General features: G+C 42.6%; 1 protein-coding gene across 6 annotated transcripts in view; it reads right to left on the minus strand.

The window, feature by feature from the left end:
• Positions 1-15,285, minus strand: part of LOC146772741 (proto-oncogene Mas-like) — a 124,105-nt gene that overhangs the window by 46,427 nt on the left and 62,393 nt on the right. For 5 of the 6 annotated variants that reach the window (XR_014972297.1, XR_014972296.1, XM_085639018.1 and 2 more), the window contains 2 exons: positions 10,349-10,469; positions 5,043-5,190 (listed from right to left, as the gene is read on the minus strand). Coding sequence is in view for 3 of the 6 variants with exons in the window: in XM_085639018.1 (XP_085495144.1) it covers positions 5,043-5,190; positions 10,349-10,469 (269 nt within the window). In the remaining 3 variants the exon portion in view is untranslated. Of the gene's footprint in view, positions 1-5,042; positions 5,191-10,348; positions 10,470-15,285 lie in introns of those variants that run through there. The other variant, XM_085639016.1, reaches the window with a different exon arrangement.

Consider the following 15,285-nt stretch of genomic DNA (forward strand, 5'->3'; position numbering starts at 1 on the left):
TCTTGATCTGTTTGAAGATTCTCTAGTAGATGTATTACGGGGTATACATCCAGTAATTTTGTCCTGAGCATGTTTCTTTTTCAGCGTAACATATGTGTAGGCTTCCGTGCCTCATGCCAGCATCATTGATATGGGATGTGAATTTGGTTTAAATTGTGATATTTACATGTACAATATCTGTAACTTTAGTTCTGTGTAGGTTTTTCATCATATTATACATATAGGGCTTAATATGCCGTCTGCCAGTATCATTGTCGTGTGATTTTGGATTATGTCATTCATAATGTCTGTATACCTAGCTCGTAACAGATGATATGTTTATGAACACTGAACTATGTAAATTCCCATATCTGCCAAGCTGGGAGTTGGAAGCACATTCGCATTCACCGCATCAGTGCATCAAAAGCTCGTAACAGATGATATGTTTGCGAACACTGAAATATGTAAATTCCCATATCTGCCAAGCCGGGATTTGGAAGCACATCCAAAATCGTATCGAACAATGTTCGCTTGCATAATACCCCTGTTATACCTTTTAAACACACCGACTCCTTTTGTTCTTAATTATTCCGTGCGAGCCCCCCCCTAAAATCCATTCCTGGTTTTCCTCTTTTTGCTGATTCATTCCGGCAACCGCACGCCCACGGCTCCGCCACTACGTCATATAGTCAGCTCTGGCGTGAGCTCGCTGTCAGTTGCAGCTGAGCCGTTGACGGAACAAGGTGTCCAATCTTGGACTTGAAGTAAGTCGGCGTCCCGCCGTCAGGCTCACCGCTTGTACCTTAGTAGCCGTAACTGAAACACGACTTGAAAATTAATGTCACTTTACTCGCATATGGGTATTTGGAGCAGTAGAATAATAATACACGGCAATACTCTCAACCCAGTTGATTAGTAGCCGTAACCGAAACACGACTTGATATTAATGTCACTTTACTCGCATTTGGGTATTTGGTCCAGTAGAACGTTATAACAATAATACACGGCAATACCCTTAATCAAGTTGATTTCACTCGTATATGGGTATTTGGTCTACTAGGATTTTATGCCACTAATATGCGGCTCTACCATGTTTGTGTAATGTCGCCCTTTCGCGCCCGGCACAACCAGTACTCTATATCTCTGTGCACTGGATATGCATTATGCCTCTAGTTTGGCCCGACTTTGTTTAAGGACTACGGGCCTATGATTGTCTTCTACCTCAGTTACACCACTCTCTATGTTACGTTGATGCATATGAAGGCATCTTGTTTCGCGATGATTACCTTGTTCAATTTCTCAGCAACGCCTCTATCCTTTATGTTCACAGTACGTGGCGATTGTAGAGACAGCACCACTTTCCCCTCTAAATCAAATATCACCGTCTCACAGGTACGTTCTTCTTGCTTGCAAACAGGTATGTTTTAACTATCTCCAAAAGCAGCCTGTCTAGTCTTTACAATAGCCCCTCCTCTTTAATTTCTTGCAGGAATTAAATATTTTTCTCACATTTGATGTTGGCCATCTGCATTAGAGACAACAGGAATCCTTTTCCTCATAATTAAGTCGGTTCCCCAGGTGAGCTAATTGACCGTAATTGGGAAATTAATTATTTCCTTTACATGTGACGCACACACTGCCCTGACACCAAACTCTTTGCGTTTACAGGTCCCCAACCACGCTTGTCCTGATGAAGACCCCCTTTGATGCATATTAATTGGCACAACCACTTCGGGTCGAAACGTCGACGTTACATGTCCTATGTGTCTCATGCAAATCCACTTAGGCAGCAAGGAAATTGAACCCTAAAGTGGCTTATGTATTGTAAATAGGACCTTGTTTGTTGATTATTTTTACGTATTGTCCATTGTACATATTCGTTACATGTGATGTGTTTTGTGCAAAGTATCACTGTTTCACCAATTGTTTCACTATGAATGTGTTTTTTGGTTGGTTTACCCTGTAAATATCTTGGTGCTCTCGATATATTAACTAATATCATTCTATCAAGTGACTTGGATTCTGTCCTGTTTTTTTTTTTGGGGTTTGTGTGTGTCCTTGATAATTAAAACAGTGTATTCAGCACCTATTAAGTTATTTCGTTCAAATTCCGACAGAACCATTGTTCTTATATACACTATTACGCCCAGGTTCTGAGGGTTACTGGGTTGCCCCATTATCGTTAATGGTTATCCAGTGCTCACTAGCTTGTACAAGGCACAGCGTGTGTCAGTGCGCAGACTCCAGTGTTCACTAGCTTGTACAAGGCACAGCGTGTGTCAGTGTGCTGACTCCAGTGCTCACTAGCTTGTACAAGGCACAGCGTGTGTCAGTGTGCAGACTCCAGTGTTCACTGCTTGTACAAGGCACAGCGTGTGTCAATGTGCTGACTCCAGTGCTCACTAGCTTGTACAAGGCACAGCGTGTGTCAGTGTGCAGACTCCAGTGTTCACTGCTTGTACAAGGCACAGCGTGTGTCAGTGTGCTGACTCCAGTGTTCACTGATTGTACAAGGCACAGCGTGTGTCAGTGTGCAGACTCCAGTGTTCACTAGCTTGTACAAGGCACAGCGTGTGTCAGTGTGCAGACTCCAGTGTTCACTGCTTGTACAAGGCACAGCGTGTGTCAGTGTGCAGACTCCAGTGTTCACTGCTTGGTACTAGTCGTCATGTGCTCTTGGAGGTCATGGTGTTCTTTCGCATTATCACAGTTGAAATATTAACCCACAGATAAACCTTGACCATAATATCAATTCCAAAATATAATCACAAGTGAGTTAATAATACATCTACCTGCACCTTGGCAGTATTTGAAGAGTCGCTAACATGGTTATGATAGACCTTTGGATCAATGTTTGCAGGATCACGATGTATCTGTTGCATTTCTAAAGCGCTTTAGACCAGAAGGCTTGTGTTGTAGTGACCTGTCTGAGGTGCGATCCAGTGCCCACCACACGCCGTGGTTGAAGACTAAGATGCCCCCTCGAGTTCACACTGAGGTCAAGGTGTCTGTGATTACCTGACACTGCGGGTAACACAATTACCAGTAGAACTCTGAGTGGTGGTCCTCTCCAACCTCTGGTTCAGTATACCTTTTTATGGATGTGCATGTCTCTGCAATGTACTCGATGACATGCCTCTCACTACTGGTCCTGAAGAAAGCCGAGCCACCTCTACGGAGGGTATGAGGCTGAAACATGTCGGCCATCACAGTACTATGTTTAATCCACTCCTGCTATAGGTTTTGCTCTTAATCCTGACCGCGGGATGCCCCAAGAAAGCCTTTGGTGTCCTTAGAGTTAGTTTTATCTCTCACAAACTTTCCTCAACCCTTTTTCACCTCTCACCACACCCAGCTCACCTACAGGTTTTAGTATACCTCTATTTCTACACTGGAAACATCCCTGAGCTCCTCCCTCTCAGAGAGGGGGTTATAGCCCGCTTTGTTACCTGGCTCACATTGCGAGGAGATTACTCTATGATGAAGCATGCCACCTTCGGGTGGGTGAGGGAAACCGCCCTATAAAAGGGACACTCCTGCAGTCCTCTGCTTTCTTCCACTAGATCCAGGGGCCTATTTGTGTTTTATGACTTTGTGATAGGGGAGTCGTCCCCTGCTGGCCTTTAAATCTCCTCAGGCCCTCTTTTGTGTGTCTACCTTAGTGTGCTGACTCCAGCGCTCACTGTTGTACAACGCACCACGTGTTTCAGTGTGCTGACTCCAGGGCTCACTTGCTTGAACGAGGCACTAATTATTTATTGCATTTCTAAAGTGCATTAGAGCTGAAAGCATGTGTTTCAGTGTCCTGACTCCAGCGCTCACTGGCTTGTACAACACACCACGTGTTTCAGTGTGCTAACTCCAGCGCTCACTGGCTTGTGCAAGACACTATGTGTTTCAGTGCACTGACTCCAGGGCTCACTTGTTTGTACAATGCACTATGTATTTCAGTGTGTTGACTCCAGGGCTTACTTGCTTGTACAAGGCACTATGTGTTTCAGTGTGCTGACTCCAGGGCTCACTGGTGTACTAGGCACAATGTATTTGTTGCATTTCTAAAGTGTATTAGACCAGAAAGCATGTGTTTCAGTGTGCTTCCTACAGCTCTCACTGTTGTACAATGCACCACGTGTTTCAGTGTCCTAACTCCAGCGCTCACTGGCTTGTACAAAGCACAATGTGTTTCAGTGTGCTGACTCCAGGGCTCACTTGCTTGTACAAGGCACTATGTGTTTCAGTGTGCTGACTCCAGTGCTCACTGTTGTACAAAGCACTATGTGTTTCAGTGTGCTGACTCCAGCGTTCACTTTTGTACAATGCACCACGTGTTTCAGTGTGCTGACTCCGGCTCTCACTGACTTGTACAAGGCACTATGCTGACTCAAGGACTCGCTTCTTGGTATCCACCTCTATGAATATCAGTCCGCCCCAGTAGTGACTCCTTTGCTAAGGTGGAGGAGCGTCGCCCCACTGCTTTTAGAGCAGTGAAAAGGGTTCAAATACAACAATATTAACAAGGTTATTATAATTTTATTGTTGGTTGCATCGGGCTGGGTTAGGGCAGGGCGGGGCTGGTGGCTCAGAGTGAGAGGAGGGTTGGACTATGCACACTAAGTGGGCATGACTTCTTGGCCGGCTGTAAACGGCCGGCCAAGCAGTCATGCGCACTTTGCATATTCCCTACCAGGCTGTAATGGACATTCTGGTAGGGAATATGGACAGGGTCTCTGTCTTGATCTGAGCGCCGATCCATGGCGCTCAGACCAATCACAACTCTGCATTGCACCGTTGTGATTGGCTCAGGGCAGCCTTTGTGCCCAGGAGCATCTGCAGCTTCTTCTGGACTGGAGTCATGAAGAGCAGAGACCGTAGGAGCGATGCGGCCGGCAGGGGGAAAAGGTAAGTGCGTTTTTTAAAAGAAAATATTTTCAAACACCCCCTGTCGTCTCCTCCCCCTGCCACTATTGCCCCGCCACCCCATTCCCTACTAGCCGACACTGGTCCGCCCACACCAGTATCAACATCATGAGTTTACTTGTTGCAGCTGGATTATTTCTACTCACCTTGCCCAGCTGTTGTGCAGATTTATTCTTCTGAAATGGCCTCATCGTGTTAAGGTTTGTCCTGTTGTTTACACGTTTCATGAGAAGTTGCACCCAGTGCTCCTTGGGGTCACCACAGACGACCGTCCCTTTCCTGGACATGCGGAATCTGGGAAGAAAAGATCAATAACATTTATTCATTTTGTGAATATCAATTGTGCCCATCACCAGCATTTTTTGTTGTCTTCGTGTCTTATATCTTGATGTGAGCATTTTTTGTTGTCTTTGTGTCTTATATCTTGATGTGAACAGCATTAAGAAAGTAAAGCTGAGCAGTCAGAGCTAAGAAGCTTTAATTGAAATGAGATTAGAAGTCCACTCCCTGAGTAGGGGATGTATAATTTATTAGAGTTCAGGAGGAAAAGCTCCAAAGTGCACACTGTGGCTCCTCTTTTTTTCCCCCTAGAGTTTTATATAGCAGAAACTTGACCTGAAGGTATCGATATCAAAGCGCTTTATACGAGCATCAGTTGCATTACACAAGGAGACATTCATTTTTGTTAGGCACGGGGAGATTAAGTGATTTGCCCAGAATCACAAGATGTTGAGCGTCGTTGCCGAGACTGGAACCCGGTTCCCCAGATTTGAGGGCGACCACCCTAGCCATTTGGCAGCATCCTCCCTCCAACATCCCTTGCATCATTTAATAAAATTACAATTAACACCAGTTGTCTAGAAGACAATTAAGGCCATTACAATACGGTGGGAGATCCTTGCTGACTACAGGAAATACCAGAAACGTCAAGAAAGGATCTAAAAATATTAGTTGGGGTTTTTTCTCTTTGTTGAAAATGAAAGATCTGTATAGGCAGTTGATGAATATTGTGATATGATTTGTAACATATATGTATCAAACAATGTGCATAAAAAAACAAACTTCCTGATATATTAGGTAATTTCATTAGTAGTCAGATGGCGATATCTCAGACTAGGCATTGATTGGTCGCTGTGTAATTTTGTTTTACTTAAGTGATTACTAGGTGATTACCTAAGTGATTACTCAGCCATTACTAAATGAGTACCTAAGTGATTACTAAGTGATCGGAAACTCAAAGTAATTTCAGTATAAGATGCTTGTAACTTTATATTTTATTGGAAATATATATGGCAATAAGGCACTTTTAAGGTTAATGAATTATTGCTCAGTAATGGCCCATTTCTTTCATTAAGAAAGGTTACAGGAACACCTTGGCATAGTCTGCTTTTTATCTCTTTAGAAAATCAGAAACTTCATTGCATTGGCAGCCATTGGCACTGTACCGCACAGCCCACTCAACGTGCCTAGTAGAACCTCAGGACTGTCTTTGGAGGTTGATTATATGTCCGGAGACTCACAAGAGGTGACGGGAGAATGCTTTCAAGGGTGAGACTGGTCTTGACTTGCTTGTGTTTGGTTTGGAGAGGACCCAGCTTGGCACTTTGGACTGGACTGTTCCTTTTGCAGCAGGACCAAGACTGATTTGCATATGGCTGGGTCTAATCTGAGGTGGTACGGTGAGCAAAAAAATGATGGTTGGAATATTACTTTTCAGCGAATGCCAGTGGTGGCATGTGTGTGTACTTGTAAAGCGCACTATCACTCCTGTCGGAGTATCCTGGCGCTGAAGACCGCTGGGGAACCCGTCCTGGTTTTCCCTGTGAGATGGTCCCTTACTGGGTATCTCCAAGGTGAAACCAGGCATCCCCGGCGTCTGTGGGGGGCCGTTGTAGAGATGAGGCAAGCTTAATGCCCAGAGTTGCCGAGTGTGTTCCTGGTTAGCGTAGGTACCGAGGCGAGAATTATCGAGTCCGTTTTGACCCTGGTCCACGACCCTGCCGCGTCGGGAATTGAACCCTGGTCCCTGGCCGATTCTCTGCTTACGGGTCTGCCGCCTCTAACCAGTGAGCCACACCTCTCCGCATGGATTCCCCCATCACCTTTTGTGTGTTTGACGTAATGCCCTAAGTGGCCAAGAGTATGCCTGGAGTGGGGCCCTTGCTCACTGTGCCACTGGAACCAAGCTGCACCCAACTGACGGGCCCAGGAGGGATATGCGTATGGCTGGGATTCTGAGCTGGCATGGAATGCTACCCCGAGCGATTGCCAGTGGTTAGACAAATTGCAAGCATTCCTCCCACCATCTTTTGTGTGTTTGACTAGAATGTCCAGACAGCAGAATTGGCTGAAAAAGACTGCTGTCAGGCCACTAAAGCAAGGCCTACCACATTTAAGGAATGCTGCCGTGGCATCAGTAGTTTTTGCACCAAGAAGACAGCTGAAAAATAATGAACTTTGCCTGTGAACATGTGTCTTAGACAATGCTAAGCAAATCTTGGGATGTGACAATTAACTATCCTGTTATTTTAATTCCCTATTTATTTTTATTGATTTTAAAATATATAAATATGATTGTATGCTTTTATGGTTATACTATTTATTGTATACCGAATAAAGACTTCCTTACCTCACCTAACAGGTCGTCAAAGGCACAAACTGCTGTGCTGGAAAAACTCTTTTCCCACGCGATTGAGTTGCACAGTACTACGGCCATCACAACACGTGTCGACTAAACGTGTACTATGGTATCACCATTTTTGGCAGTGTCACCACTGCTCATTAGTGTTACGGAAGGTAGTGACAAAGGTGACACAGTGATCAGGAGAGTCTTCTTTTAATGTCCTTGTAGTAAGTGAGAATAAACTCCCTGCATGTTTCTTTGTTCTTTAACCCTTTCGCTGCGGCGGGAATTCCGCCGCAGCGCTGGGGGGTGCGGGGGGGCAGCGCGGTGGCGCTGTGCTCATGACGGAGCCACTCCGTCATGAGCCACGGTTGAGCTGTGCTCATGACGGAGCGGTTCCGTCATGACTCCGCCCAGTTGCGTTGTCCCCCCGCACAGGCGGGGAAACAGCGCCGCGTGGGCGGAGCGGCCGCCAACGGTCGTGGCATGACGGAACCGCTCCCTCATGAGCACACGGCAACCGTGGCTCATGACGGAGCGGTTCCGTCATGAGCGGGGAAGGGGTTAAAAAAAAAAGAAAACATTACAAATGCTCTCAAAAAGAGCTGCCACGGATGGATGTCCATTCATGGCTTCCATTTTTGATTGCACATGTATTATTTGAATGCACCCATTCAAAGATGGCCACGGCGGTGTGCACACATTTTTTCAACAGGTTTGTTAAAATAAAACAAAATGATGTCTTGGTACTTGCTCCGCATGCATATGCATGGACAGTCGCGGGCGGCCCTCTTTAAATGAGTTAAAAATATTATTGTAAGATAAATGCTCGCAGATAGTTCGTCGGGTGCAAAAGTTTTTTTTTAAATAAAAAATGTATTGCTGAAGTAATGAAATAGTAGAGGTGGCGTGATATTTAAGAACAGCATGATGTGGAGGGGCAGGGAAGCAACTGTCGAGCACAGAGGAGATTGAAGGGTGAGGGGGACAAAATGATGAGGGAAGCAGCACAGTGAACAAAGAAAGCAAGAAAACTCCTGTGACGTGCATAACGGAATAGAAAAAGTGGTTCCCTGAATGGAAGCAATGCCAGCCATGGGAGGATACACGTAAACCAATCAAAAGATTGCAAGACCAAAATGCTTTAGGGAAAACAAACACAAGAATCGAGAGGAAAGCCTTTGAATGAAGAGGAAACACCTGGTACAGACAACAAAGCCATTCAATCATGAGCAAGGATGCTGACCCAAAGCCCCACTCCATGTCAACTGGAAGCAATAAGCCAGGCCAACAGACAATTAAAGCTTTCTCTGTAGCCAAGACCTAAAGATTACCACTACGGTTACCTCAAATACATATCAAAACCCACATCCCGTCACAGAACCTCATATCTGCACTCAGGACAACATTGAGGCCCTGACAGTCACTTAGGGCTCCATGTAAATTCTTGAACGTGAGACAAGAACACATATACTCATTGTATAAGTGGAGCAAATCTAGTCCAATTCCATTATGACATACAATAGATCATAAGAATATAAACATACAAAAATTCATAAGCATATCAGACATATTGTTCTACACAATTATTTTCCTTGTACAATGCACTTAAAGTGAGCATGATTCTCAGTTTAAGCTGGAAAAGAGTGTTATATAGCAGGATGAAAAGCATTCCTTTTTGAATAACAATGTTTCAAAGCACTGCAACCATTTCATGATCTTGAAGCCAAACCATGAAAAACAAATATGTATATCTTTGATCAATCCCAAACCATAAGACATTACATAACTGACTTGGTTCACAGAGAATACTGTCTTACTTAGCAAATCAATGACCAGGATAAAAGCAAAAAAAGAGGTCAATAACAGTGCATCTAACTCATTCGGCAATCAAACAGTTCTATAAACTACATTTTTACAATTACAGTTTTTTATATAATTGTTTTTTGAATGTTTAATAGACATTTAGGAGATATTCCTAGTTTCTTTAGAATGTTGATATTAGAAGAAATATCAGAGGATCTGGACCTTCTCTGACTTCGACTATCCTTATTGTTTGGAATAGCAGCCGCTACTTATTTCTTACGGGACAAATAACAAAATTGTATCCGGTCACAATCAGCGAGAACACTGTAGAATTGATTTCCTTACTGGCCAGAAGTATTTATGAGCATTAACATTAACATTCAGCAAGGGCGTAGATACCCAAGGATTTAAGCAATTTTTAAACAGAAAATATATATATTTTTTTGAATCGTAAATTCCTGCATATTCTTTCTTAAGGGAAACCTACAGATGCCATTCAGATCAGACAATTAACTGTTAGGATTGATATTAATATATATATTTTAGCAAGTGGATTCTCTGATGCTGGCTGATGGTAATTTTGGCTGGACCCTAAGATGGACTTGTGACTTCAGCAGTGACAGGGCAGTAAACGTTACCATTGTATTCGGTGGAAGAACTTTTGTATTTGTGCTTCTTGTTGACACGTACTTCTCCTTTAAGGTCTGAACACTAATCATAATCTATCTGATCTCATCTTCCCTACCACCAACCAAATCCTGGTTGGGTTTCCATCTGTCCATCTGTCACCTATCACTTGCCATCACGCTGTCGAATCAAGAGGTGCCAAATTAAAGCGAAATTGTCTATAATCTGGCCTGGACCAAAGTGAGTTTCCACTAGCATTTCACAAGAAGCTGTAGTCCCTTTTCAAATATTATATCATTCTTGGCCACTGGACCATAAATCTGTGGGCATTACTCAATGGCAGGAACACGTTGTCATCACTGAGCAAAGCTTACTAAAGGAACAGTGTATACTTACACGACTGCTTTCTTATTGCAGCTCTCATTGATTTCCTGTTGCTTATAGGATTTCACATGCCTATAAAGGAGTTTTAGGTGTATATTCCGCGCATAAGACAGACAGCAGTTTTCATAGTATCCTGCATGAAATACAAATGAGAAAACAGAAGTTAATATTATGAGATTTAAAAAACAAAAACTGACCCTGCACCCGAGAGCAACAATTACTTCTACGTGTAGATGTCCAAGTATATCATATTTAAACAATAGCACAATATATTAATAAATAGCTTCCCAGATGAGCATAACAGATGGTCGCAATACTTGATTGTGGTCAATATGTTCCTTTTATTGAAAAGCACTTTATTCTTTTAAAAGCTCCACACAATTACTTGCCAACGCGTTTCATCCCTCATGGGACTTCTTCAGGGCTTTATCATAGTCTGTATCTGTTGATGGTATTAGCGAAAGTTCATGTCAATTTTAAAAGCAACGATGACAATACCGTGTATTAATAGCAAGATTCACGTTGTTAGAGTTTTTCAATATGTGGCGATAAACGTCAAAATTAATTCATGTGCGTCGATGATTTGAAGTACAAGGGCGTTTGGAATTACCAGATTAATGATAGATCTGGCGTTATCAGGATTGTATTTGCATGTGTTATAACCTTCCACACAGGGTCATGTCAAATAGTGGACCAGTGATTATTAATATTACCAGTTAGTTGTGGGCAAAGTATGTAGCCCTCTGTACGAAAACAGCCGTATGGTTCCCTCACGGTGGTCGCGAGAATATTATGAGATTTCATGTTTAGGTCTCGCCTAGGCAGTGCTTGCGCTGTCTCTCTGAGACATGCTGTATTCAGGATATGGGCATGAAGCTCCGCCCACTTTCTGCCCATCTTACTAATTGGCTCCTTTTACTGTCCTTTGTAAATGGTGGCTTTTCATTGGTATATTGGCTTAGTAGTCCCTCCTTAGTACTGCCTTTTCTCTTGTTGTAACCTCCCATGAGGACTGCCACTGTTACATGTGTTTTTACTCTAGATCAGAGGTCTTCAATCTGTGGGGCGCGACCCCCAGGGGCGTGGAGTCATGGGAAGGGGGTTGCGCTCTTCAGATGGTTAATTGCCATAGTTAAATGTTTCGACCGGAGTCGTATTTAGGGAATCTCCTGTGAAATTGCAGCCAGGCAGACAGCTAAACACGCCTTTTTGCCAGTGTGCTGCTGGCCTGAAAGAAATGCAAATGTGCATGAGTTAAGCTGCAAATCCTATACATTTGCAGATTAACTAGTTGTACACTTTTGCATTTCTTTCAGGCCAGCAGCACACTGGCAGAAAGGCACATTTGTTTAGGTGTGTGCCTTACTTCGATTTCACAGCACAGGCGAGTGCTGTTGCAGTTAATAAAATTTATCAAATGACTTGAAGCTTTTTGAGTGGTAGTGCATAGAGTTAACTGAGCTGTGAAGTGCTTGCTTTTAATTGTCATTGTATGTACACAGTGCTTACCATCCCTGAGAAGGTGTTGAAGGGACAGTTATGTAAAAAAACTTGCATTACACAGGGTCTAGGTATTACTAAAATCTATGGGCCTGATTTACAATGAAATAGTGTAGGGCAGCGCTGTAAGTTTTTTTGCTGTGCTGCCCTATGCCAATTCGAAAGGGCAGAAATGGACCGTATTTATAAGATACGGTGCATTCCTGTCCTTTTTGCCGGTGCATAATTTGGTGCCTAGCACCAACGCAGGCACCTTGAACCATGGTGCAAGGGTGTCTGCATTGTTGGCAGGATTGTTTTTGTGCAGGAAGGCACACCTTCCTGCACGAAAACAATCTATGGAGGTTTCTTCCTCTTTCTATGTGTGCTGCACATAGAAAGTGGAAACAATTGAGGAGAAATAAAGATATTTCTCCTCGTTACTCAGGCCCTGGGGCGGTGTACAGTTTTGACGCATCCTCAGGTTTACAGATCATTGTAAATCTGGGTATGTGTCAAAACCCATCGATGTTGCGTGGGAAAACCCACCAGTGTAAGGCAACGCTGCGTTGACTTACATCATATCTAGGAGGCCATTAAAAGCCATGCAAAGTGACTTTGCGTGGCCTCGTAGATATGGGTCTGGGCTCTGCGCAACCAGATCGTCATAAAAAGGGACGCACCAGCAGGGCAAGGGGCTTGTACACAGGCCCCTATATTTTGAAAGCTCAATTTTATCATAAAACATTTCGCATTTTGTAGTGGCCAATCTTATAATGTGTATAATGCAAGTATTAAAAAAAGACTCACATATTCACAGTGCTTTCTGTCACAGGCTGTGACCTCATAGCACTAAAAATACCCAAGTCACTATTCTCCACTGCAACAACCACGATTTAATTCTGTGGCTCTCTGGTTTCACACAGATCTTTGTAATGCATTAACTATTAGAGGCTTCATAATGTACTATAGTGCATTTGCCACCAAGTAACGTTTTTAAAATGTATTTATTATTCATTGAAGCTGCCCGTTGTGTTATATGCAGCTGCCTGACGGTGAAAGACCTCAAAAACGAGCAGAATATTTTGTTTTTAGCCACACCTTTGACCCAGCCCCCATTTTCAGACTCTGAAGGCCCTCCAGGCCCCAAAACATGACTGAAGTCAACAACAGAAACAAACTAATATAACCAAGAGTCATTTTTTGCTAAAATAAAAGCATTTATTTTCATAATGTTAAAAATAAAAACATTTTTAGGAAAACAGTATGAAGGAAGCTTAAGGGACCACTTCATACCCTGGAATTAAAGCGTACTACTTGAACCTTACAATTTATCATGAATGATTGTAAATGTCATGTTTTAATTATGATGAATGATGTTCAGCTACCTCCAGTTACATGCAGCTGTAAATGCCAAGGCGTCAGCATCCCATGAAACATAGTAGGGTTTGCAGCCCATGCATTACAGCTATTACAGCAAGGGCCACTGGGATTATGTGATTGTGCGGCCGCAGCAATTTTAGCATAATTATAGATTTGCTGCTTTTGCCACATAATACATCCTATTCTGCATATTCTGCTCATTTGAACAAAAAACATTTTTTTTGTACTCAAATGGTTAAAAAGTTTCTAAAAAGCAGCAATAGGTGTTGCCGCTCAGTAGAAGGCCCTTTGTAAAGCTGCACTGGTCACCTTTTTGTTGCTTATTTCTGTATTTGGGTGTTAAACTGGTACTAATGAGGTGCAACCACAGATTGACCGGTTCTCTGGAGAGCATTTATGGTTGTCAATGATAAGGAGTACCAGGTTCTAGAATTGTTTTGTCAGTAGGGAGTTCCTTGCACCTAGAAAATTTTGATGGGGGTCTCGACATCGAAAGGTTTGAAGACCACTGCTCTAGCTGTTTTAATTACAGCCTCAAAGCACTATTTTATTAAGTCACTTTCGCCCTACCTGCTGTTGCAGGCAGGACACGCTCTCACCCAATGCTTTTTCAAATTTATTTAACCAGCGCAGCATTCCTCAGCTGCAATAATGTCAGCCACACCTTTCTTTTGTTATTTGCGGCTCGCTGAACTCGGCCACTTGACTTTTTATTTCTATTTCTTTACTTTTTTTACAATGGCGGCACACCCTGCTTTAGCTTTAAACATCTTAAGCTAAAGCGTGGGTGCCGCAATTGCTTCAAAAGTAAATAGATAGAAAAAAAATGTGTCCCCATGCATCTTTTTCTAATTCTTTATTTTTGAAGCATTTGCGGGACCCGCGCTTTAGCTTAAGATGTTTAAAGCTAAAGAGAGGACGTCACCATTGTAAGTAAAGTAAATAAATAGAAAAAAAGCAGGCAGCCTCCAATTCTTTTCCATTTGTTTACTTCTGTAGCAATGGTGGCACTCGCGCTTTAGCTTTAGTCATCGTAAGATAAAGCATGAGTGCTGCGATTGCTTTAAAAGTCAATAAATAGGAAAAAAATGCAGCTGGCCAACTTTTTAATTTTATTTCTTTACTTTTTTACAATCGCGGCACCCCCGCTTCAGCATTTTAAGATATTAAGTGTGGGTTCTGCGATTGCTTCAAAAGCAAAGAAATAAAAAAAATGCGTCCCCATGCCTTTTTTCTACTTATTTGCTTTTTACTTTTGAAGCAATTTGCGGCACCTGCACGTAGCTTAAGATGTTGAAAGGCAAAGCACGGGTGTCGCCATTGTAGCAAAAGTAAATAAATAGAAAAAAATGCGGCCACATGCAGTTTTTTTCTATTTCTTTACTTTTATTACAATTACTGCACCCGTGCTTTAGCTTTAAACATCTTAAGCTAAAGCGTTGTTGCTTAAAAAATAAATAAATATTAAAAAAAATTGCAATGCAATTACTGAAAGTTTGAGCTATTGAAGTTGCATTATTATTGGCTCAAACTTTCAGTATTGGGAGACCTCTTGCATTGCAAATGCTTGTTTCCTTTGATGTGTGCATCATATGTACATATACATTGTATATAAGGGACAAAGTATCAGGTGCCATATATTGTACAGATATTGCACTGCAGTAAGAGTTCAGTTACCATAAGGAAGTCTATGTTAATATCAGAATTTCTGTTTTTAGGATCACAGACTGAGAGCAAACTTTTAATTGAGTGCAATTCTCTAGAACTTTGTGAAGGAGTATATTGAAGGAAAACTCAGTAAATATTGCGTTGCTGACGAGAAGATCTGTTTTTACTGCTGCCTTCATGACCCTGAGCCTGGGGTAGCTTAACAGTAAGACAGGGTTATCAGCTGGTACCCATGGCTACCACTTATAGATCCATTCAGTTCAGAAGCATATTTTGCTGTATGGTTCCACCTCGTATATGTCCTTTGTAAAGCTTCAGATGTGAGCTCAATCCATGTCTTATTTATACAATTGTGAGTTCGACTCTGATGTTTTATTGATACAGCTGCCAAATGTTTTTACATATTCGGCTGTCAGAAG

The sequence above is a fragment of the Triturus cristatus genome, chromosome 12, assembly GCF_964204655.1.
Source record: "Triturus cristatus chromosome 12, aTriCri1.1, whole genome shotgun sequence".
Classification (NCBI taxonomy): domain Eukaryota; kingdom Metazoa; phylum Chordata; class Amphibia; order Caudata; family Salamandridae; genus Triturus; species Triturus cristatus.